General features: G+C 42.0%; 1 protein-coding gene across 1 annotated transcript in view; it reads right to left on the minus strand.

Moving 5' to 3' along the window:
* Window positions 1–1,952: 1,952 nt before the first annotated feature.
* CCDC170 (coiled-coil domain containing 170) overlaps window positions 1,953–26,807 on the minus strand; it is a 123,349-nt gene continuing 98,494 nt past the window's right edge. Inside the window, exons 10-11 of the mRNA XM_056126319.1 lie at window positions 8,084–8,320; window positions 1,953–2,291 (exon numbers count right to left, since the gene is read on the minus strand). Coding sequence (XP_055982294.1) covers window positions 2,091–2,291; window positions 8,084–8,320 — 438 coding nt within the window. The 3' untranslated portion in view covers window positions 1,953–2,090. The remainder of the gene's footprint in view (window positions 2,292–8,083; window positions 8,321–26,807) is intronic.

Here is a 26,807-nt window from a genome sequence, read left to right on the forward strand (position 1 = left end):
TCGGGTCTGAGTTCAGAGTGGCAGCAACTTGCATTGGCGCCTCTGGAAACCGTAGCACTGCTAGCTGCCTCTCTCGCCCTCTGCGTTCATGTCTGCAGCCTGGGGGGTGTGTTTACTTGGTAGCTGCTTCATGCTCTGACTGTTGCCAGGCGCAAGAATCCAGACAGCATTGACCCAATCCCAGTGGAGAGCCCTGGGAACGCTCCTCATGTGTTATCTATCTCTCACAATCTGTGCCCATCACACTCACTTCCTTTCTTTTGGAGTTCTCATTTCTTCTTCCTATTTGGTTATAATCCATCCTCACCATCCTCCCCCAACACACACATACACTTTAATTAGATGTCAGTGCATTTTTCCCCTGATCTACAAAGCATATTTTTTCTTCTTTCCTCAACTAGTAATCTATTTAAATAGCCATAGTAAATTTACTTCTAATATTTCTAGCAATGTCATTTTGTATGAGCACAGTAAGAGACATATTGAGCTTAAAATTTGGTTCTTCCTGGGGACATCTCACTATATATTCCAGACCAAATTCTCAGACCAGGTTAGTCTTCCTAACTCCAGCAGGGTCCTTATTTAGTTACCTCCTTTAGGTCATGACAGAGTTTGTCCATGACTGTGCTCTTAACTTATAGTTAAGTATTTATTATGTCATTTGTCCTGGCCCATTTTGATGCCAGGGTAGCTCACAGCTTGCCCTGGGTCCATCAGTCCCTCGTCGGGACCCTGTTCTTAGAGTGCTAGCATCTAAGGGCAACTGAGGCTTAAGTCAAGTAAATACGAATGCCCAGGAATAAATATTGTTTTGGAGTCAATTAACTCCCCTCCCATGTTATATAGCATATCATCAATTTTCTCCCTGTGTCTATATAAAAAATAGATAAGTGGATAAATAAACCATACATATTACATAAAGGAAAGAGAAAAGCAATATAGAATTATTAGTTATGCCTCGGTTGCACTGTTGTAGGAGTGGCTCAATCAACTGTAAGCTCCCTGTGGGAGCAGCAAATACAACCCAGTGTTATCCAACACCACCTGGCAAAAATGAGATAATCGCCTTAAAGAGTAACATGCTTGCCCTCAGAAAAGAAGACAGTTTCTGAAAAATATCTATGAAACAGAAATTTTTTAAGAGAAGTGGTAGCTATTCATAATCAAATCCTGATCCTGAGAGTACCCTGATTGCATTTGATAGTAGTGAATGAAATGACATCGGATTTCTTCATCTTTACAGGTGAAGCTTTTAATGAAAGTACAGAGCTTGGATTGTTCAATCATTAAAACTATCACCAGAGGAAGTGGAGAAACAACTCAAAGAGATAGAGTTCAAAAATCACCACCGTGTGCAACTCAGAAGCAAGATTTAAAACCACTAGGGTTTGGTTTGCTGTGGGTTTAGGTTTTGTGGGACATCAGACCTATGTTTTATCCAAATTATTAGGTCCAATGTTTTTTGAAGAGATCAGAAAGCTTACACTCATAGATCTCAGTCACTGTTGGGCTTCAATCCCTAATTGTCTGGCTGTTTTTCATCCTTTCTCTAGGTGATATCCACCAGATCAGGAACAGTGACAGAGCTGCCCCCTCGCTAACAAGGCGGGGCCTTGAAGGCAGAGCCAACATGGTTTTCATTCTGGTTTCCATCAACTACCAGCTGCAATCGTGAATCAGTAACACTTTCTCTCTGAGCCACAGAGAGGCTGTAAAATAAAAACATTAAAGTTTCTCCATGTGGTTATTCTGAGAATTAAATTGGGTTGTAAAGCCCCTAACTCATAATTGATACCCATAAATATAAATTCTTTACTGCTATTTCCCGATCTAGAAATGCAGTCGGGTAGAATTGTTCTGGGTCCCTAACTGCCAGCAAATGAAATATTAGGTGTGTTTAGTGCCAAGCATACACCTAGAGCTGGCACCTTTGAGATCTTTTTAAAAATTTTTTTCATTGATGAATTCTCGCTCTACCATCAATATGCACAACAGTCACACATGGATCCAATTTCAAATATATGGGGAATTTCTGGAACTGAGAATCATTTCCCATCTCTTAGTGTCATCTTTCCCAAGAGAAACAATGTTCAATTGAGAAGTTTTAAATGGTCTTTGAGGTGCCTGTCTACCCCCGTGGTCCCATCATGGAGGCAGGCACAGGTGACAAAGTGATGTTGATGCGAATGGATCAGTCGCTCAAGACATTTGATGATTTCATAGTCTGGAAGAGCCAGGCTCGTCACGTTCAAGCCCAGCATCTGAGAAACCACCTCCTTGAAGTCTACCAGCTGAAATGGCAAACAGAAACATTAACTGAGAGAATTGATACCCATAATGTAAATATGAGAGCATATATGCATATGTAAACAAGTTTTTAAAAAGTAATACTGCCTACTGCTATGTCAAATGCAACAACAAAAGCCCATGGAAAATCTAAGCCACAAGTCCAGGTGGTGTGAGGACAGCAAATAACTTGTTCTCTTTAACCTTTGAGCTCTAATTAACAAAGTAAGAATGCTACATTACTAAATTCACTCTGAAGTCCTTCCAGGGACCAAACTTCAGCAATTTCACAACCACATAGGAGTCAATAATGTGGCATTGGCTATCCTGTCAAAACTCCCAGTTGAGTAACAGGAATGAGACCAACTCACTCAGACTCCATTTTCTCATTTTTCAGGTTTGAGGCTATTCTGATATTCAGATCTGTTATCGGTACTATACATTGCAATACTCCTAACTGATCAAGACGTGCTGGCAATGGGGATAGAGAGAGGTAAAGAGAGAGAAAAAGAGGGAGAGAGGGAGGGAGAAAGAGGTGAGAAAGAGAAACTTAAGTTATTTATTTAAAAAAAGCAACCAAGTGCCAATAAATGAAACTGACAGGCATATAAAAGACAAAGTAAAATTTAAAACTTGTCTTTGGGGATGGTGGGAGGGATACTGGGATCACTGGTGGTGGATAATGGGCACTTGTGGAGGGATGGGTACTGAATCATTGTATAACTGAAACATAAGAACGGAAGTTTGTAAGTCTGTTACTGTACCTCATGGTGATTCATTAAAAAAAATTTTTTTAAATAGGAAACTAACACCCAAGAATGGCAGAGATTAGTACCAGGAATTTTACTCAATGACCTGGAGGCCAACCACACATGTTAGGGGAAAAGGGAGCTCAGAAAGAGAAGGGAACACCAAACAAAGGGTGTTGGGAGGATCCTCCCAGGATGGGAGAAGCATGCTGAAAGTAGACTATCGACTAAACATGATTGCCACTCAATTCCTCTTTTGCAAACCACAGCACTCAAAAGGAGAGAGAGGGAAATTCCCTGCCACAGAGGCAGGGTGGGATGGGGGCTGGGGGGTGGGAGGGATACTGGAATCCGTGGTGGTGGGAAATGCGTACTGGTGGAGGGATGGGTGTTTGATAATTGTATAATTGAAACCCAAGCACAAAAATGTGTAAGTCTGGAAAAAAAATAAAATAAAATGTTTTTTAGTGGGGAAAAAAAAAGCCATGGATATTGAGATCCGTTGTGGTGAAAAATGGGCACTGGTGGAGGGATGGGTACTTGATCGTTGTATAATTGAAACCCAAGCACAAAAATTTGTATGTCTACAACTGTACCTCATGGTGTTTCACTAATAAAAATTTTTTTAAAAAATTTTTTAAACTTGACAATGAGGGCTGGAGAAAGAGCTGAAAGGATTGGAGCACAAAAACCCCAGATTCAACCCAGTCTCACCAGGGAACAACCTCTCAGCACCTCTGGAAAAGTGGCCAAAAAACAAACAAAAAGTTCTGGTTCTGCTGAGAGGTCCTAACTAAACTTCATTAAAGGAGGTAGTCCTGATAATGGACATCAGATTGTACTTAATATAGATGCCAAATTAAGCCAATGAAATGCTTCTAGACTCCCCACGGTGGTCCTGGTGCATCCTCTGGGTTTTGACAGAAGTCCCTGAAGACATTCACCTAAGAAGTGTCCCACTTTCTCCTTGAATAGGACAGTCAACAGGAAGCTCTCTGGATCACAGTTGGGCCCCAGCTGAGTTCAGTCTCCTGAATCTTACCAAATAGGATATTGGTAAGATTTCCCCCTTCTATTGCCAATTCAACTGTGTGATTATACTGTTGCCGTGTGGATTCCCTCCACCAAATACATTCACACCGTGATTCATGCATTTGGCTGGAGCTGTAAGTGAAACCTCTCTACTTCAAGGGAAGTTAGAACTTTAGAACTGGACCTCGTGATACAAGATCAAATGAAATGATAATTCTGTAAGTGCTCTGTGTACTAGGAGTTCTTAACAAAGTTACCAAGTGGACAAGGATTGTGGTTCCACAATAGAGAATTTGCCTGGAATACGTGAGACCTTGATTCAACCATCGGCACTAGCAAAAAATAAAATGAGTTGGTGTGATCTGTGTGTATAATAAGCATCTATGTGGTGGAATTTTTACTTGGAATGAATCTCTTAAAATAAAGAAGCACAAAATGCAAGAATGTTAAGCAAACAAAAATAAGAGGACTTTGGGGGCTGGAGCAATAGTACATTTGTCTTGCATGTGGCTGGTCGGTCCAGGTTGAATTCCTGCACCCCATAATTTCTTCCAAGTCCTACCAGGAGTGAACTATGAGTACAGAGCCAGGAGTAAGTCCTGAGCACTGCTGAGTGTGACCCAAAATCAAAAACAAAAACAAAAAGAGGATTTTTAAATGATGACAAGATCATACAGCTGGCCTCTCAAAATCCATCACTCAGGATGCTCTGGGACCACTTTGTCCACTCTAAAAGGAAACTCCAGAGGTAGAGATAGGCTCAGGACAATGGTTTCAGTGTGCCCCATGATGCTTCAAATTCTTCTGGATAAAGTAGAAACAGAGAAAATAGATAAAGAACCGAAAGTGATGGCTTCTCAGTATCTGTGTTGCGAACCATAACATCCAAAAGTAGAGAAAGAGTATGTGGGAAATTGTCTGCCATGGAGGCAGGAGTAGGGTGGGAAAGAGGGGATATTCTGGGGATATTGGTGGTGGGGAATGTGCACTGGTGGAGGGATGGGTGTTTGGTCATTGTGTGATTGTAACCCAAACATGAAAGCTTGTAACTGTATCTCACGATGATTCGATAAAATAAAATTTAAAAATCACTATCACGGGGCTGGAGAGATAGCACAGCAGGTAGGGCATTTGCCTTGCATGCAGCCTACCCGGGTTCGATTCCCAGCATGCCATAGGGTCACCCCAAGCACGGCCAGGATTAATTCCTGAGTGCAGAGCCAGGAGTAACCCCTGTGCATTGCTGGGTGTGACCCAAAAAAGCAAATAAATAAATAAATAAATATAAATAAAAAATATGTGAGGCTGTTTCACTCGGGGTGCCCCAGAGTGGGGACGGGTGAGATCCTTCCCCACCCCAAGGGATCCCACCTGGCAGCCAAAATCCTTCAGAACTCAATCGCCACCATGCTCAAGGCCGCTCCCTACATGCTAGGGCCCAGACTCACCCACAAATGAACCTTTTCCTGCAGCTGTGTGACATTTCATAGCACACAGCCTAACCATACTCCAATAGTACCGCACCACTTTTGATGGAAATCAAAGTAGGAGGCCACCGACCTTAGAGGGAATGGTCACGGTCACGGTCACGGTCCTCCCGTTGTTCATCGATTTTCTCGAGTGGGCCCAGTAATGTCTCCATCGTGAGACTTGTTGTTACTGTGTTTGGCATATAGAATACGTCACAGGGAACTTGCCAGGCTTTGCTGTGTGGGCGAGATACTCTAGGTAGCTTGCCGGGCTCTCCGAGAGGGGCGGAGGAATCGAACTCGGGTCGGCCATGTTGGCTGCTTGCAAGGCAAACACCCTACCCACTGTGCTATCACTCCAGCCCCTTAGAGGGAAATATTATATTATTTTGGTTCTGTTTGAGGGCAGGGATTGGGATATGGGATGGAAAAAACCCTAAATATGGTGGTGGGAAGGTGTATGGTGGTGGGATTGGTGTTTGAATATTAAACATAGTCAAACATTGTAATCTATTTTATAAAATAAATTTTTTAAAAATTTGTGATCTATTATGAAGACAGTCATTATGCCCAGGTGATTCAGGGTCTGCACATTCCCACTGTCTGCTCATGAGCTTCCTTGCTGTTCTGAGTGCCACCTAGGAAACACGGTGCTCTTTTTTCTCTTTTTTTTTTCTTTTTGCTTTATGGGTCACACCCAGCAATGCACAGGGGTTACTCCTGGTTCATGAACTCAGGAATTACTCCTGGTGGTGCTCAGGGGCCCATATGGGACTCTGGGAATCGAACCTGGGTTGGCTGAGTGCAAGACAAACGCCCTACCTGCTGTGCTATCGCTGCAGCCCCAACACAGCGCTCTCTTCCACCTCATCTCTCTGAGGAAAACATTTCCCTCCATTTTTCTGCCCTTTTGAATAGAACCAGAGCTCTTAATCCTGAAAGAGTTCCCTTCAAGAATGCTGACTCTTCTAGTTTGATCTTCCTCAACCCAGTCTGACACATGAGCCAGACCAGATACAGTTGAAGGGGGGGGGGGGGCGGGAATCTGAAGATGAGAGTCCTCTCTGTGCCCTTTTGAGTTTGAGAAAGGGTGAGATGAAAAACTGAAAGCAAGGGGGTCAAGATACCCGGACAAAATTTTTATGCCTGACCTCCTGATGAGCTCACCAGATAACCACCAGAAGGCCAATGAGTACCGTTTTATGGTTTCCATCTGGACTTGGTTGACCATCAAGTCTCAGTGCCACTGTTTGAGATTTGACACAATTCCCTGCAAGTGATCTGGCCCAGAGATAGTATTGCCCTCCAGAGATCAATGCCCTGATGAAAGTCAGCAGATCTGGAACTATGCAAACGGTAGGGAACTCAGCGAACAATCCCAGAGCCTGGTTTTCCACCAGTGTGCTATGGCTTTGATAAGAATGCCTCCTCTTAGGATCCTCCCAGGAGGGGAAATGCATGTTGAAAGTAGACTATGGACTGAACATGTCTGCCACTCAATGCCTCTTTTGCAGACCACAATACCCAAAAGGAGAGAGAGAACAAAGGGGAATGCCCTGCTACAGAGGCAGTGTGGGAGGGGAGGTGGGGGGAAATGGGCACTGGTGGAGGGATGGGTATTTGATCATTGTATGACCGAAACCCAAGCACAAAGATTTGTAAATCTACAACTGTACCTCATGGTGTGTCACTAATAAAAAAAAATAAAAAAATAAAAAAATAAAAAAATAAAAGAATGCCTCCTCTTGCCAGCCGCACACTCCAGGGGTAAAGACAGCTCAGATAGAGAAGGGAGCACCAAATAAAGGGTGCTGGGAAGATCTGCCCAGGATGGAAGATGCATGCTGAAAGTAGACTATAGACCAAACATGAGTGCCACCCAATGCCTCTTTTGCAAACCACAGCACCCAAAAGGAGAGAGAGAACAAAAGGGAGTACCCTGCCACAGAGGCAGGGTGGGATGGTGGGATGGGGGGGGAGGGATACTGGGATTGGTAGGGGTGGAGAATGGGCACTGGATGTGGGATGGGTACTTGATCACTGTATAACTGAAACCCAAGCACAAAAATTTGTAAGTCTACAACTGTATCTCATGGTGTTTCACTAATAAAAAAATAAAAAAAGAATGCCTCCTCTTCTAGGGAGTTAAAGAGATAGAACAGTAAGTAGGGCACCTGACTTTCATGCGGCTGACCCAGGTTCGATCCCTGGCAACCCATATGTTTCCCCAAGCACCACCAGGAGTAAATCCTGAGTCCAGAGCCAGAAGCAACCCCTGAACATTGCCCGACATGTGGCCCAAAAACAAAACAAACAAATGAATACCTTTTATTTCCTACAGTTTACACCATAAAATATGTGAATTTTTTATTTGAATAAATCACTGTAGTGATTTTCAAGCCAAAAGAATGCTAGAGAACATGCAGTTAGGTCGAAAGGAAGAGAACATTTTAGAAATTGTCAATAAAGAAGTATGAATAATTGTCAGGTATGCAAATTGTCCTTATTTGCCCTGAATAAGATTTTATTCACCTGATGTCTCCTCACCTGCTTTTCTCTCTTTTCTGCTTCTTCCAGAGATTTTTTCAGGGTCTTCATTTCACTGTTGACCCCTTGCATCATCTTCCTGGCCTTCTCTTTATCCTCCTTTGCCTCATGCTCGGTGCTATTCAACTCTGACTTCACTGATAACAGCTTCTTCTCAGCTTTCTCCTTCATCTTCTCCAGCTTGTCTTTGCATTTATTCAGGTCTTCAATGGCTTTGGTCTGTTCCAAAGTTTTAATCTAAGGAGTCAAGAGAATACTGATGGATCCTTTTGTGTTTATGTTGAAAAAGTGGATCAAGAAGACAAAGTAGAAGTCAATGACAGTCTCTTAACAACTTTGTATAAAATAAATGGAACGCATACCATATTTACCCATAAACATATTTTACCAAGCATATATGCTGGACAAACATCTCAAGATAATTCAAGTTGGTGAATCACCTAAATTCCCTTATAGGGAAAGCTAATGAGATTTTGAGAAAAAAGAAAAATGAAAAAAGATGGAAGGACACAACAATAAAACAGCAAGTAGGGTGCTTGCCTTGCACAATTTTCCTAGGTTTGATCCCTGAGCAACACCAGGAGTGATACTTGTTCGCAGAGTCATGAGTTAGCCCTGAGCACCACTGGAGGAAGAGGATGAGAAGGAGGAGGAAGAAGAGGAGGAGGAGGTGGTGGTGGAGGAGGAGGAGGAGGAGGAGGAGGAGGAGGAGGAGAAATCAGAAGAAGAGTAAGAAGGAGAAAGAATAGGAAGAGGAAAAGGAGAAGGAGGAGGAAGACAAAGAGAAGGAGAAGGTAGAAGAAAAAGGAGGAAGAGGAAGATAAAGAGCAGAAGGAAGAGGAGGAGGAAGAAAAAGAGGAGGGGGGTGGCATGATTGTGGGATAAAATATTAAAAATAAAGTCTGCTGCCAGAGACTGGAGAGTAGAATGTAGGATGCTTGCCTTACATGTGGCCAACCCAGGTTTAATCCCTGCCATCCCATATGGTCCCCTGATTACTGTCAGGAGTAAGTCCTGAGAGTTCAGAGCTAAGAGTAACTCCTGACCATAGCCAGCTGGGTGACCTATAAACAAGTAAACAAAATAACCCCACAAGATCTATTACTTTCAGAGAGACTCTAATGAGTTCCAGACGCCATAGCTATTTGTACTTTTTACCCCTCTGAATAGGTCATCCCTAATATAGACACAGTAAAAAGAACAAAATACCTCCCATGATTTAACCATAAGAAAGTCCCACCTAAAAGTAACCTGTCAAGTGAAGGGAGCACTATTTCAGAAGCGATGTCTTCTGACCTGACCAATGAGTGTGAGAGTGAGGAGTAGGCACCACACTCTACTGTTGTCAAAGAAAAGAGGGTGGCTCCCTAAGGAATGCTATTAGGATCTTAAAGCCAAAGCACATAGCATCCTAGAGTTTGAAGTGCATTTTATTAGCTCAGCACAGATAATTACTCCACATTCTGCATGCAGAGCATGAGTACTCTTGCTTAGCATGTGAGAGGCCCAGGTTTGCAGGTTTGATCACTGGCATGGTTTCACACACAAACACACACACAAACACACACACACACAGTACCACCATAAATTAACTCCCAAGCAGCACCAGGAGAATTTCCTGACCACTGAGTAAAGAGGATCCCAAAAACAAAGAGAAAAGAAAATGAAGGGAAGGGAAGGGAAGGGAAGGGAAGGGAAGGGAAGGGAAGGGAAGGGAAGGGAAGGGAAGGGAAGGGAAGGGAAGGGAAGGGAAGGGAAGAAAAAAGCAAGTGCTAGTTATGACGTGGGGGACAGAACTCATGTGTTATTGCTGTTGAGAATGCAAAAGAAAGAAGTTTCTGTGGAAAGTCTGGCAGTTTTCAAAATGTCAGACATAGAATTCATTTACAGCCCAGTAATTCCACTACTAGGTATATCTAGCCAAGAGAAATGAGGAGAAACTAAAGAGATAACACTGTGATTAGGGTGCTTGTCTTGCACATAGCTGACCTGAATTCAAACTCCATACCACTATATGGTTCCCCAAGCTGACCAGAAATGACCTCTGAGCACAGAGCCAGGAGTAATCCCTGAGCACTGCCAAGTGTGACCCAAAAACAAGAGAAAGAGAGGGAAATGAAAATACGCGATTATGTAAAACTTTCTACATAAAAATGTTCAAGGCACATTTTCATAATAACCAAAAAGTGAAAACATGTATCAGTTGATGAGCAGATCTATAAAATAGGGTACAATGGAATATTATTTGGTGATAAGCAGAATTAATGCACTGAAACCTCCTTCAAAAGAAATGAACCAAGAAAACATCATGCCAAGGGAAAGAAGTATTTCTTAGTGTCTGCTCCTACTTCTGGAATGTCTATTCCCATTCTGTAAAGATCCAGAAAAGGTCAGAGCCTAGTGAGGGAAGAATACAGGGCTAGGATGCTAATGTATACCTGGATTCTTATGAGGGTGATGAAAATGGTCAGAAATAAGATAGTGGCCGTGTTATTCCACTCTGCAAATACACTAAGCACCATTAAACTCTACCTTTAAAGGATTTAGATTTGGGGTATATAAATAATGTATTAAAATTTTTGTTATTCAAAAGAACTTTTACAAAGAAGCCAATCAAAAACATTGAAATTCATTATTTCCTTCCTAGCTTTATTTAAACACCATGGTTTATACATGTTCATAATACATTTGCTTTCGGCATTCGATATTAATCCTACCATCAGTGTGATCTTCACTCCACCATTAAGCATCAAAATTCTTATCTTTGAAGTAAATAAGGATGTATGAAAAGTATAAGCAAATAAATCCAGGAGAGTGTTTGAATACACTTCTGGTCTTCCTTTCTACCAGTTCAGGCAAGGATTAGTCAAGTTCTTCTTTTCAAAATAAAAAAGTCTAATTCAAGGTTTTCAATGTTGAAAATCTAAAACATATATGTTAAAAAAATTAAAATGACCTCCACTACCCAGCCGCCACCATACTCCAGGATGCTTTCTGGACCACACGGCTGCAAAGCGGCCACGCCACACATCATAAGACACTTAATACCCATATTCCATTGCTGCACCATATTTGATAGGGTTCAAATATGGTTTGAACCATGGAAACACCTACAAGGGCAATTAGAGGCAGCCCCAAAAGCCTCTATCCCTCTCAGCGAGCCTGGCAAACTACCAAGAGTATTCCACCCGCACGGCAGAGCCTGGCAAGCTATCCGTGGCATATTCGATATGGCAAAACCAGTAATAAACTAATCAACTATACTAAATATTAAATGATTGATATCTTCTCCCCTCCTTTTTGCCCACCCTTTTCCCAAAGAGAGGGGGATGCGAATCTCGAATTGTGTTTTAGTCCAATTCTATTGTTTAGACCTGTTTCAGGAGAACTCAGGGAGAAAGAACGTCTGAGAGACTAACTTAATTTACATGATAAAGAGCTGAGAGAGAAACAAAATAATTAATTCATATCACCTAAGCTGCAGAAACTTGTGTGTGTGCGCACACACACAAGTACTGGTTGAACGTGCACATGCACGAGCGCTTAAAATAATATGGTTATGCTAAAAGTAGACTATAGATCAAACATGATTGCCACTCAATGCCTCTTTTGCAAACCACAGGACCCAAAAGGAGAGAGAGAACAAAAGGGAATGCCCTTCCACAGAGGTAGGGTGGGATGGGGGGAAGGGGGAATGGGAGGGATACTGGGACTGGTGGTGGTGGAGAATGGGCACTGGTGGAGGGATGGGTACTCGATCATTGTATAACCAAAACCCAAGCACAACAACCTGTAAGTCTACAACTATACCTCATGGTGTTTCACTAATACAAAATTTTTAAAAAGAGAGAAAAAATAAAAGAATATGGTTACAATTAGTGTTGATATTAAAAGTTACTTCACCTACACTATCACCAAAGTACCAAAGATCCTCCATCTCTATTCTCATGATTCTTCTATTTCTTTTAAAACTTTCTCTTTTTAACACGATCAATATTATTGTTGGGCAACTATCGCCCGATCTGCCTATTGTCTGTCATCTACAAGTTGTTCACTTGAGTCATCCTAAATAGGATTGGCAGAACACTAGATGAAGGACAACCATGCGAGCAAGCCGGGTTCCGTAAAGGATTCAGCACCATCGACCATATCCACATGATAACCAAGCTCATTGAGGTTTCTCGGGAATTCAAGATGCTGCTCTGTCTAATGTTCATTGATTTAAAGGAGATCTTTGATTCTGTTGAGACTGAAGCGGTCATCGAGGCCCTAGCCAAACAGGGCATTCAAAGTCAATACATCAGGATCCTCCGTGAGCTGTATTGTGGATTCAATACCAGGATCTCACCATTCTACAAAGAAGTAATCATTGATGTCAAGAGAGAACATCATCATGCGACGACTGGAATGGGAAGGAATGGGAGTGAAGATAGATGGTCGGCAACTACACCACCTCCGCTTTGCTGATGACATTGTTTTAATAACACCAAACATCAGCCAAGCGGCACAAATGCTGGCCGACTTTGACCGTGAGTGTGGAAAGGTAGGACTACAGCTGAATCTTACGAAGACAATGTTTATGAGAAACAGCCTCGTTCCTGATGCCCCATTCACTCTCAACGGAACAACCATCTCCGAATGCAACAGCTATGTGTACCTAGGTCGAGAGGTCAACATGACAAATGACCTGGCACCCGAGCTGCGCAGGAGGAAGAGAGCGGCTTGGAATGCCTTCAGGAACGTCAAAGAAATAGCTAAGAGGACGAAGAACCTCCGGCTCCGGGCACATCTCTTTGATTCCACTGTTCTTCCTGCATTAACATATGCCTCAGAGACCTGGGCCCTACGCAAACAAGATGAGAACGCTATTCAGGTCTCCCAAAGAAGAATAGAAAGAGCTATGCTTGGAATATCACGCTTCACTCAAATGAGAGAAAGAATCCGGAGTTCTGACATCCGTCGATGATCAAGAATCAGGGACGCTGTCTCATTTGCCAAGGTGTCGAAAATCAGATGGGCTGGTCACGTAATGAGATTTAAAGACGACCGCTGGACTAGAGCTGTTACCGACTGGATTCCACGGGATGTCAAAAGACCGCGTGGCCGCCCATGTACCAGATGGTCAGACTTCTTCGTCAAGATCATGAATGATCAGTTTGAGGCCCTTCATGTTCCCAGAGCGAACAGATGCCATTGGGCTACACTAGCACACGACAGGGACAAATGGAGACGTTACTGGCGCCCGCTCGAGCAAATCGACGACGAACAGGAAGTTAAGTGATTAAGTGATTATCTTCTCAGTACTGCTCCACCATACTCACCTATCTCAGGTGGTAAAAGAGAGAATTATGAGGTGGTGTGGGTGGTGGTTGGCAAAGAAGTAAGAAAGAAAGAGAAACAGAGAGAGAGGCTTAAAAATATTTCTACTCTTGTGTGATCACTCTGGGCAAGGACTGCTCACTAAAAAAAGATAAAGTGGTATGTTTGATACCCTATCAGTAACAATATTGTAAACCAAGGTACCTAAAAGAGAAAAAAGAAGAAAAAAGCGCCTGCCATCCTCAAAAGAAACAGTGACCAAAATCAAAGACAGTCTACAGAATGGGAAAGGATATTCGCCAAATACACATCCAACAAGGGGTTGATATCAAGGATATACAAAGTACTGGTTGAACTCCACAAGAAGAAAACATCCAACCCCATCAAAAAATGGGGAGATGAAATGAATAGAAACTTTCTCAAAGAAGAAATCCAAATGGCTAAAAGGCACATGAGAAAATGCTCCACATCATTAATCATCAGGGAGATGCAGATCAAAACTACAATGAGATATCATGTCACACCACAGAGACTGGCCCATATCCACAAGAACAAAAGCAACCGGTGCTGGCACAGATGTGGCAAGAAAGGGACCCTCCTTCAATGCTGGTGGGAATGCCGACTGGTTCAGCCCTTTTGGAATACAGTATGGACGATTCTCAAAAAATTAGAAATTGAGCTCCCATTTGACCCAGCAATACCTCTCCTGGGAATATATCCCAGAGAGGCAAAAAAGTATAGTCGAAGTGACGTCTGCACTTGTTCATTGAAGCACTCTTTACAATAGCCAGAATCTGGAAAAAAACCGAGTGCCCAAGAACAGATGACTGGTTAAAGAAACTTTGGTGCATTTACACAATGGAGTACTATGTAGCTGTTAGAAAAGATGAAGTCATGAAATTTACATACACGTGGTACTACATGGAAAGTATTATGTTAAGCGAAATGACTCAGAAAGAAAAGGATAGACATAGAAAGATTGCATTCATCTGGGGAACATAAAGTAACAAAATAGGAGACTAACACCCAAGAAAGGCCGAGATTGGTACTAGGAATTTTACTCCATGGCTTGGAGGCCAACCACACATGCTAGGGGAAAAGGAAGCTCAGATAGAGAAGGGAGCACCAAATAAAGGGTGTTGGGAGGATCATCCCAGGATGGGAGAAGCATGCCGAAAGTAGACTGTAGACCAAACATGATTGTCACCCATTGCCTCTTTTGCAAACCACAACACCCAATAGGAGAGAGAGAGAACAAAAGGGAATGCCCTGCCACAGAGGCAGGGTGGCATGGGGGGATGGGGGGTGGGAGGGATACTGGGATCTGTGGTGGTGGGAAATGGGCACTGGTGGAGGGATGGGTATTTGATCATTGTATAATTGAAACCCACGCACAAAAATTTGTAAGTCTACAACTGTACCTCATGCTGTCTCACTAATAAAAAAATTTTTTTAAAAAGTGGCTGCCATAGCAACAGATTGTGGTGAAGGGGAAAGAGGGAGGGAAACTGGAGACATTGGTGGAGGGAGGTGAACGCTGGTAGAGGGACTGGAGTTGGAACACTGTACACCTGAAACTTAATCATGAATAGCTTGTAGCTTTGTAATTTAAAGATTAAGGTTTACAAATTTTAAAAAATTTATTTCCACTCCAGGGCTGGAGCAATAGTACAGAGGGTAGGGCGTTTGCCTTGCATGCAGCCAACCCGGGTTTGATTCCTAGTATCCCATATGGTCCACCCGGAGTGATTCCTGAGTGCAAAGCCAGGAGTAACCCCTGAGAATTGCCGGGTGTGACCCAAAAAACAAAGCAAAACAAAAATTTATTTCCACTCCACTGGGCTACACTAGCACGCGACAGGGACAAATGGAGACGTTACTGGCATCCGCTCGAGCAAATCAATGGGTAACGGGATGTCAGGTGATCAGGTGATTTCCACTCCTGGTAAATAAAATCCTTCTTTGTATTTTCTTTCACTTTTTTTTTTTAGTAATGATAATAAACCTGAAAAATACCCTTTAGTTGCTGAGCTGCTAATTCTTTACAACAAAGGATTTGGAGAGGGTTGTGCTGTAGGTTATACTTGGAGACTACAGCCAGATAGTAAAACTCTTCTCTAGCTGAAGTGAATTTCATTGAGTGTAATTGAATTTCAGAAGTATGGTACGTGGAGGACAAATCATCCTCATCTAGGCTAGAAATCAGAGCGCTGGTAAAAAATGGTTATGATTAGAATTATGACATGATGCTGAAGAAATGTGACTCTTTGGGAGATGGAAAACCAAATTGACTAGTGTGTCGAGTAGATAGAGTGAGTGCATCTCTAAAACATGCCCCTTGGGAAACTGAATTGTCTTGTGGTAAAGGCAATCAAGACCCATGAAATTTAAAAAATAATATTAAATTAAGAAATGTACTCTCCCTGGTGCCAGAGAAATAGTACAGCGGGTAGGGCATTTGTCTTGTAAACGGCTGGCCCAGGTTCAATCCTCGGCATCTCATATGGTTCCCAAAGCACCACGAGGAGTAATTCCTGAGCGCAGAGGCAGAGTAACCTGGGTGTGACCCAAAAAGCAGGAAAAAAAGAAAGAAAGAAAGAAAGAAAGAAAGAAAGAAAGAAAGAAAGAAAGAAAGGAAGGAAGGAAGGAAGGAAGAAAGAAAGAAATATACCTCTCCCTTAACTATCTAAAAAAGTTTACATAAGGGCCTTGTTTCAGTGCTGATTTTTTTTTATCTGACTGATTAACTACCAAACATCTACTGTCTTCAGTCTGTGAATTCTCCTTCTCCCCGTTTAAGACCCCAACCCCCCATCCCATTTCTCAGCTCATGAGGACATATAAGCTTCAGTGACCCGACTTGCTTTTACCCTCATATCTTTGCATTTCCTTTATATACAGAATCATTTTTTCTCTTATTAAACTGTTCTTTAATACAGGAGCTGTCGCATTCAAGAGCCAAGAAAAATAAAAGGGAAATTTGTTTTCTCTGCTACAGTGAGCTCACTAACATGAGGAAGTCTGAGTCAAATACTAAAGCCGGAAACTTCTATTTACCTTCTATTTACAAGCACAAATAAGTTCTTAATGCATTTATTTAATTAATAAATTCCTTTCCAGAGGGTGAGGGATTTAATAGCAGACTTCCTACACATGTTCTAACATTTTGAACTGGTTCCATACAGGAGATAATAAATCCCTTGGAGAACCAAGAGAGGCCATGGGACTTGCAATCAAGAAGATGTAAGAACACACACAGCTTAGGTAATTTTCAGGAGACAAGATGCCAACAGTAGTCAGGGAGGAGACTCTACTTCTGCTGAAAGTAGACTATAGACCGAACATGACTGCCACTCATGCAAACCACAGCACCCAGAAGGAGAGAGAGAACAAAAGGGAATGCCCTGCCACAGAGGCAGGGTGGGTGGGATGGGGGGGTGAGGTGGGGGTGGGAGGGATACTGGGATCAGTGGTGGTGGAGAATGGGCACTGGTGGAGGGATGGGTACTCGATCATTGTATAACTGAAACCCAAGCACAAAAATTTGCAAGTCTACAACTGTACCTCATGGTGTTTCACTAATAAAAATTAAGGGAAAAAAAGAGATTCTGCTTCAACTTTAAACCAATGACATGATTCCCACGGAGTAAGCACTTGCGACAAGTAAATGACAACTTACTGAGTGCAGTACAGGGACTGACCTTAAAGATCATTTATAGAATCCAAGTTCTCTCAACTCCTATTTGAATATGGACTACACATTCGATACCAAGATATTAGAGCACTGTCTCAATGTTGGTGAATATGTGTAGTGATTAAACAATAGCAAAGAGGCCAGATCTCAACCATTTCAACTAGCCCGGTTTCATAGCTCACTTCCACACCTTATAAGCACAGCAGGAGCACAGGAAATCAATAAGGAAGACCTTTAGAAGCCTGCCACGCTCAATGAGCAAAAACAATAACACAGAAGACTCAATCAGCACCAACTACCTCAGCAAATCCTCAATGACTTCAGTGACACCATTGTGAGGATGTTTAATGAGTTCAAAGAACAATGGCACAGGTAATCAACAAAGCACCAGAAAGTATGCGTGCTGAAATGAGAAAACTACAAGAAACTAAGACTATGTAAGTGATGGTAAGAAAAAAACCTCAATAGAAGCTCTGAGCAGCATATTTACAGTAGCTGAGAAAAAGACTACGAAGCATCGAAATAAGAAAAAGAAATTTCTAGAAAACGACAGAAGTTGGAAAATAGCCTGAAAAGAAATGAATAGCATACTACAGGACTATGGCATGAATTCAAGAGGAACAATATAAGAATCATTAGAGTTCCTGAAGAATAGGAAGGTAAACTTGATGAAGAAACAATGGTTAAATGATAAGAATTTCCCAGAGTGGAGGAATATAGGCAACCAGATCCAAGAGGCCAAATTGGTTCCAGCAAAATTAGACTCAAACAGGAAAACTCCAAGACACACTGTGCTCAGAATGACAAAATCCAAATACAGAGACAGAATACTGAATGCAGTAAGCTCAAAAATGAAATTTACACCCAAAGGAAAGTCCTTAAGATTCACAGCAGATCTATCAAATGAGACTACACAAGCCAGGAGAGAATGGAGGGATATTGTATAAAAATCCAACGAACTAAACATGTCAGCAAGAATACTCCAGCTAGAGTATCACTCAGATTTGGATAAACAAGACAGAGCTACAAGGACAGGCAACAGCTTGGGAAATTTGTAGCCTTGAAATCAGTCTTGCAAGAAGCACTAAAGAAACTTCTTTAAATGCTCTTGACATTGATTTTGGCATTCGTTCATTGGACTTATGGCTGCATTTCTTACTAACATAAGAAAGGCTTGTTTACTCCTATCCTGCTAAGAGATTTTATACATTCACAATAAAAAAGTAGCATTTCATTTATAACAAATATTATATATCTGATCAAATGTTTGCATTTGATTCACATTCATAGAGATTTTTACATTCATAGAGATTTTTATTACAATCCTTTATAATGCAGACACATACGCAGTATCTATAATATAACATCTCCTAATATAAAGGCAATATGCACTTTCTCAAAGATTCTCCCCTTAAAATTTTTCTTAACTCTCTTCACTCTTACTAATTTTGCATATACAGGATTTATATATTTTATGTAAATCTTAAATGTATTAATTACACACTGCACTGTACTGCACTGTCCTCCCATTGTTCATTGATTTGCTTGAACAGGCCCAGTAAAACCTCCATTGTGAGACTTGTTGTTACTGTGTTTGGCATATCAAATATGTCACAGGGAGCTTGCCAGGCGGGCGAGATACTCTCAGTAGCTTGCCAGGTTCTCCGAGAGGGGCAGAAGAATCAAACATGGGTCGGCCCAGCCGGCCACGTACAAGGCAAACGCCGCACCACTTGCTATTGCTCCAGCCCAATTATTTATAATTGTAATTCTTTAATACTTTATATATGTACCTGTAAAAAGAGACACAAGGGGGGAGATTACTTTATCAATTTATCATTGTTTCAGTGTTTTGTGGAATACTGGGACTTTAGTGTTACATGCCTATAAGTGTGTAGGTATCACCACCTCCATATCTTAAAAAAGAGATATCCATCCCAATATGAGATTGAAATAGGAGATTAAAAAATAAGCATAGTTAGAGAACAACAAATGATCAAAGTCATTGAAACTGAAGATTTTGTCTATGGAACTAAGCTTACAATGGGATGGAGGTCAAATGGGAGGATTCTTGGGACATTGGTGGAGGAATGCAGGTTCTTGGGTGGTAGGTATAGTATTGGAATAACATCCATAAAAAGTAGTAGTAGTAGTAGTAGTAGTAGTAGTAGCAGCAGCAGCAGCAGCAGCAGCACTGTCCTCCCTTTGTTCATCAATTTGCTCGAGCAGGAACCAGTAACATCTCCATTGTGAGACTTGTTATTGTTTTGGGCATATCGAATACACCACAGGGGTAATAATATTGTAAACCCTAGTACCTAAATTTTTTAAAAAGTTAAATAGCACATAGAAGAAAGTTCTTGTTCTTAAAAGATACCTAGTCATTAGTGAAGATAAAATATTGCCATGTCTACAACAGAAATAAACCACATTAGTCAAAATAGAGCAATTGGTCAATTCTTTTACACTATAACCTGTAAAGAGTAAAAGATGTTTTTCACACTATTCTCACAATTTTTTTAGATATTAAGTATTTTTAAAACAAAAAGTTAGGACAGGAAATTTTCCAGGTATGATCAATACATATACGCCATATCATTAACAAGTTCTAGCCATTAACATCTTTAACATGTATGTATGCCTACACACCTTCCCCATTGGGTTTCCTGTGTTCTTGCTGTGTTGATAGGTTGTGGAAGTGAGCTGTGAAACTGGGTGACTTTATATGAACATATGCTCTACATAATATGTTCTACAGATTATCAAACCCTTTACAAATTAGGGACACTAGATACATGGGGGGAAATACCAATTTCAAAGGAGTTTTCCCTTTAAAACAAAGACATTTCCTTCATGTTCAAACTCTTGATGCTACAGAGAAAATATGCGGCAAAGTGGGAACTTGCTTGGAGAGTTTGTTGAATTCAAAACGTTCAACTAACAGAAGAGGAGATACATGCAGCTTTTCAGCTCAGATTGGAAAAAGCAGTTACAATGGCCCTCTACCAAAGGCAACGAAGACATCTTTGGAACGCCAGTAGCACATAAATCAAGTCCTAATGAGAAGAATTATAGCCAAGAATTTATGAAAAATAGAAGATTTTATCGCAGTCCTAGGGGCTGTCTGAATTCCTGTTGGAGAAACTGAAGCTCCCAGCCAAGCTCTATCCTGGGAGCCAGACGTCGGAGCTCCGCATGGACTCAATCTTCTCTGTCCAACCAAACACAAACTTCCGGCAAGTAAGCTGGCAAGTGGCTTTCCTTGTCCTCAGAAAAGTTTCTGAGAGTTTATCAAAAGTCGGTGCCCACCCTCCACCCCACCCCCATTTTACTGGGACAAAACAGATCATAACCAACAATGGTCCCCAGACCCCACGAGGGTACCCAGATGTTCCCCTGACTCTGGTGACACTGTACCTGGTGGTCTGCTTCCTAAGAGGAAAGCATTTCAAAATCCAACAAACTATTCTCTCTCATGGTAAAGGGCCAAAAACCCTGAATTGATAGTAACTCACTTTCAAAATATGATCTCCTGGTTGTCTCGGATGATCTAAATTCTTCCCCTGGAGGGTTTTCAAAGAAGCTGCAGGGGAGAAATGCTCTCCCGTAGCATCTGGGCACAGACTGCAGACACTTTGCAAACTTTGAAAAGTAAGAGTCTTCCAATAACCCAAATAGACACTGTGTCCTCCTAAAGGGAACCACAGTGAAACCTCCTAAAGAGATTTCACCAGAGTATCTTATAGCAGACAACCAAGAAGGTGTTGGTTAATGGCTAGAACTTGTTAATGATATTCAAAGTGTGAGAGCTCAGGGAAGCAAAGGATTGATATAAAAGTCCAACAGGATAGGTTAAGAAGAAAAGATGCAGGGCTGGAGTGATGGTACAGCAGGTTGGGCAATTGCCTTGCATGCAGCCAACCCAGGTTCAATCCCTGACACTCCATATGGTCTCCTGAATAATTCCTGAGTGTACCGCCAGGAGTAACCCCTAAGCATCACCAAGTGTGGCCCAAAAACAAAACAAAAGAAAAAAAAAAGAAAAAGTACCAAAAAAATGGTGAACTGGCAGGGTTGGAGAAAGTTCTGGAGAGGGAAAGGAATTTGGGAGCGACTGTCTTTCAAGGCTTACCAAGAGTGATGAAAAGTAGGAGAGATGGCTGCTGATAGTTGATGAATGGTATTATCTTTGGTATTTCCTGTAAAGACCACCGTGAAGTTAATGGCTCTCTACTTGTTTGGGGTTGTCTGATTGCTGGTTTTGGCACAGTGTCCTACTAAGATAGCCCCACATTTACAGACTGAGAGCCAAAAGCTTGCATCAAATATCTATTCTTCCTTTCTTTCTTAATTCCCCAAACAAGCGTCCACTGGAGATGAGAAGTATTATTCCTGGGAAGTGCTATACATAGTGGTGCACCTTTCCTCCAGCTCCGTGTCTAATGTGACACTAGGACAACTAGATGACATTTTTTTTTGCTTTTTGGGTCACACCGAGCAATGCACAGGGGTTACTCCTGGCTCTGCACTCAAAAATTACCCCTGGCAGTGCTCAGGGGACCATATGGGATGCTGGGAATCGAACCTGGGTTGGTCGCGTGCAAGGCAAATGTCCTACCCGCTGTGCTATTGCTCCAGCCCCTAGATGACATTTTTAGGATGAAAACTTTTGCAGGTTGATAAAAAAAAACTAGGAACAACCCAGTTTTGCTGATGACCACAACAATCTCCTACTAAAAGCACAGAATGTCTACTTCCAAAATGAGTGCCAGGAGGACTAGTCCATAATGGGAAACTTGCCACAATGGGAGTGGGATGGGGGACAGTGAGGATATAGAAGGGCACTATGCTATGCTATCACTATGTTAATGATAGTTGGAAATGATCACTCTGGAGAAGAACTCCATGCTGAACGGAGGTAAAGGGATATACATGATAACCTTTCAGTATCCGTCTTGCAAACCATAATGCCCAAAAAGAGGGGGAGAGAGAGAAAGACAGACATACAGACAGAGATAGAGACAAAGACAGAGACAGAGAGATACAGAGACAGACAGAGACAGAGGATGAAAGTGCCTGCCACAGAGACAGACTGGAAGAGGGTGGGAGAAGGGAAACTGGGGACATGGATGGTGGGAAATGTACACTGGTATAGGGACAGGTGCTGGAACGTTGTATGGCTGAACTCAATCATGATAATTTTATAACTGTGTATCTCACTGTGATTCGATTTTTTAAAAATTTTGAGGTAAAAATGTCTACTTTTATGCTTCTTTTCAATGAGAAGAAAAGTAAATATTATTACTGTCTAAACCACCTTATCGCAGTGTCTCAGCATATTTAACTGTAATCATAACCAGTGAAGGTCAGGAAGCAAGTGTTGCTATAAGATTTACATAGACTTGGTATATCCCAGCAGTGTATATGTTCCCCCACACTACCAGGAGTGACCCCAGAGCACTACCAGGTGTAGCCCAAACACACACACACACACACACACACACACACACACACACACACACACTCACACACCACTGATGTACATAAAGCACTCTCTAGAATTTCTCTAGAGAGAAGAGCAGAAGTGCTGGCAGATGCAGCAGAAGCCGGGAAAAGTATTCGTAACACCCGCCTGTCCTTCGCCAGCTACAAGACCAAGATGACTGTCCTCCGACGTCCTGATTCTGGGTTTTTGGTGTTTAGTATTGTCTTGTTTTGCTTTGTATTTACTGCACTAGAAATTGAATTCAGGGTTTCACATAGGGAGGACAAGTGCTTTACTGCTTAAGCACATTTCCAGCCCCAATATTCTGATTTTTTTTTTTTGCTTTTTGGGTCACACCCAGCAATGCACAGGGGTTACTCCTGGCTCTGCACTCAGGAATCACTCCTGGCGGTGCTCAGGGGACCATATGGGATGCTGGGAATCGAACCCGGGTGGGTCGCGTGCAAGACAAATGCCCTACCCACTGTGCTATTGCTCCAGCCCCAATATTCTAATTTTTTAATTCATTTTTATACTTCTAACTTCTAAATTAGCTTATATTTTATGAAAGTAAGGATCAAACTAGGGGCTGGAGCAATACTACAGTGGATAGGCAGTTTGCCTTGCATGCACCTAACTCAGGTTCCATTCTCGACATCCCACATTGTCCCCCAAGCACCACCAGGAGTGATTCCTGAGTGCAGAGCCAGCAGTAACCCTTAGGCATCACTGAGTGTGATCCCCCCAAGAAAGCCCCCAAAAATGGATTAAAATATGAAGAAATTACTAGAGTGTTTTTACATCTGTAATCCATATTATAAAATAACTTTGAATCAACACAAGAATAGGAAACCATAAAAAAATAATTTTCTCTCAAAAATGGATAACAATTCCTTGGGAAAAATCTACTTTTGGGGGGCATAACTCAGGAAGTACTTCTGCAGGGTTCTTTAAAAAGAGAGATTTGGATAACTTAAGCATCAAGGGCCTCAACCTTGCTTTTGCTACAGAAATAAAAATGTAACACGGGGACGTGATCCGGCAATAAGGCACTTTCTCTGCATGTGTGAGACCCTGGATTCAATCCCTGGCACTGCAAAAAGGAGGGGGTGGGGGACAAAGAAATGCATGCAAAAATTTATACACAAATCCTCATAACAGGCTTATTTTTCACAGTCTAAGTGGAAGCAATCCAAACGTTCACCAAATGTTGAATGGATAAGCAGAATGTGATATAGTTATATACCAAAATAATTATTAAGCCACAAAAAAGGAAGTGTAATGGTTAATTTATATGTCAAATGTCTGGGTCACAATGTCCACATGCTTAGTCAAACATCATTACAGAGATTTCTGTGAGGCTCGTTTGGGAGCAATTAACATTAAAATGAATGAGTAAAGAAAATTGCCCCGCCATAATGTGGCTGGCTTCCTCCAATTAGTTGAAGACCTGAATGGAACCAAAGACTGACTTCCCCCAAGCAGAAGGGATGTCCACCAACAGATATCCGGTAGGGTTGGAACTAGAACTCCACTTTTTAAATTTTTTCTTGTACCATTAAAGAACCCAAGAATAGCCAAGATAAGTACCAGGAGGTTCACTCCGTGGCTTGGAAGTCAGCCACACATGCTAGGGGAAAAGGCAGCTCAGATAGAGAAGGGAGCACCAAATAAAGGGTGTTGGGAGGATCCTCCCAGGATGGGAGAAGCATGCTGAAAGTAGACTATAGACCAAAATGATTGCCACTCAATGCCTCTTTTGCAAACCACAGCACCCAAAAGGAGAGAGACAACAAATGGGAATGCCCTGCCACAGGGGTGGGGTGGGATGGGGGGATAGGGAGGTGGGAGGGATACTGGGAGCACTGGAGGTGGAGGATGGACACTGGTAGAGGGATGGGTACTCAATCATTGTATAACTGAAACCCAAGCACAAAAAATTGTAAGTCTACAACTGTACCTCATGGTGTTTCACTATTAAAAATAGTAATAATAAATAAATAAAAATAAATATATTTTGATTAATATTAAAAAAAACATAAGATGAGTTTCTAATTGCCATTTTCCTGGCTCTGCTCTCTGCTACAGAAAGTGAGCTGTGATGACACCAAGATCATCCAAGGTTCAGATAAATGTCTGAGCCCGGTTGAACTTCTACACAATACCTCCTGCCTGGAGCTGAACTCCACACCATACTCACACTATATTCTGGGGGTGCTAAATGATTCTTCACTTTTTCTCAGCGAGACACTGTTCCCGGAAGTCACAAATTGGGAATGTCTTGCTCCGTTATTATCACCTCTTTTGGCTTCCCGTGCTCTGTTTGAGCACGCCAGTACTGCTTTTGGTTCCTGTTGTGATTCTGAAAGTCCCATCGGCTAACTTCCGCTCTCAGTGATTAAATGAGTACAAATGGCAGCTAATATTTCTTTCAAACTTTGTGGTAAGTCTCTTAGGATATTTGAGCTTGGCAACAGGTGGGCACGTACTGAAAACTGGCTAGACCTGCAAATGAATGTCATAGAGCCCTTCAGAGGTCCAGCCACCCTGAATCAGAGAAGAAATTTCCATTCCTTGGAGAGAGATTGGCAAAAGCAAGGCAGGGCACTAGCCTTAAGGAAAGCAAACGGTTTCTGAGATAACAGACAGTTGGGGCATAGAAGAAATCACGGAAACAGGAGCCCGTTACAGAAATTGGGGACTCGGTCACAGAAAAGAGGCAATTTTACAACTGGGGTATAAAATTAAAATAAGCAGCAAGACTGAGTGTCTCCTGTCTTTCTAAGTTAAGCTTCTGGAATTCTCTGGCAGGCAGGAGTAATTCTATCGCATAAGAAGCGGTGTCCCCGCTGGCACAATGGAGAGATTTGGGGGTGCGGAAGTAGGGACTTTCAGTCACCAGCAGACTTTTCCAAGCACACCAATAGCCTTGTAGGAATATCTTATTTAACCCCTCTTAAATAAGCACATCAGACTAACAGGATGGCATTCCCACTTAGTTATTAAGAATTTTCGAGTCCTTGACTGTCACACCCACAATTTGCCCCCAGGTGCTATCTTAGTGCACCAACAGCCCTGGTCCAGAGACTCCCAATTGAATCCCAAAACGGATTAGTGCCATACAGAGATGTCTCTGGAACCCAACCATTTACAATCTAGAAATTTACATTTACAAATGCGGCCATGAGGGCTCTCATGATATTCAAAATGAGCAATGGAAAATAAATTATCTAGCATCTGCCTCTGGCAGGTAGGCTTGAATGGTGGTGGGAAATTTCGAGCAAACCATAATGCCCAAAATTAGAGAGTATGGCGGAAATTGTCTGCCGTAGAGGCAGGGTGAGGACTGGGATGTGGGTGGTGGAAAATGTGCACTGGTGGAGGGATGGGTGTTTCATTATTGTAGGGCTGAATCTCAAACATGAAAGCTTTGTAACTCTACCTCACGTGATGCAGTTTTTTTAAAAAAAAGTAATGTGGAGGGGCTGGAGCGATAGCACAGCAGGTAGGGCACTTGCCTTGCACGAGGCTGACCCAGGTTCAATTCCCAGCATCCCATATGGTCCCACACACACTGCCAGGAGAAATTCCTGAGTGCAAGAGCCAGGAGTAACCCCCGTATATTGCCGGGTATGACCCAAAATGCAGAAAAAAAAAAAGTAATGTGGATTTCATGCCCAATTCAATCAGCTTAATCAAAGGCTGAACAAATAGCAGTACTCTACATTATCTGAAAGAAAGAAAGAAAGAAAGAATGAAAGAAAGAAAGAATTTTCCAGTCTTTTCAATATTCCCTTCTGCTCCAGCTCTGTGGAATTATGCTCTGCTCATTATGTTAGCGTTTACACCAATGTTCACCTTTCCTTCCACTGGGCCTTTCCTAGAAGAAGTTGTAACCTATGAACACATTCTTCCGATGGAAAGTGTCCTACATGAAATTTACTCCCTGGTTTTAAAATCCAAATTCACTTTATCAATCCTTGCTCAATTCTAAGCCTGGGTAGCTAACATGCAATGCCATGTGTAGGAGCTATTCTTGTCTTTGTGCGGATACTAAGGGAACCGAACAGTGGAACAGTCTTTGGTCCACAGACAATGATAGTGCAATGGTGGTAAAAGGGCTTCTTGGGAAGAGGTTCTCAGTCACTCAACATGTCACTTATGGTATCAATAGTTGTAATGTTAGAGTTGAAATGCAAGAAAATGAACATCTTCCTTCTCAGCCC

Source organism: Sorex fumeus, unplaced genomic scaffold, assembly GCF_029834395.1.
Source record: "Sorex fumeus unplaced genomic scaffold, SorFum_2.1 ptg000061l, whole genome shotgun sequence".
Lineage (NCBI taxonomy): Eukaryota > Metazoa > Chordata > Mammalia > Eulipotyphla > Soricidae > Sorex > Sorex fumeus.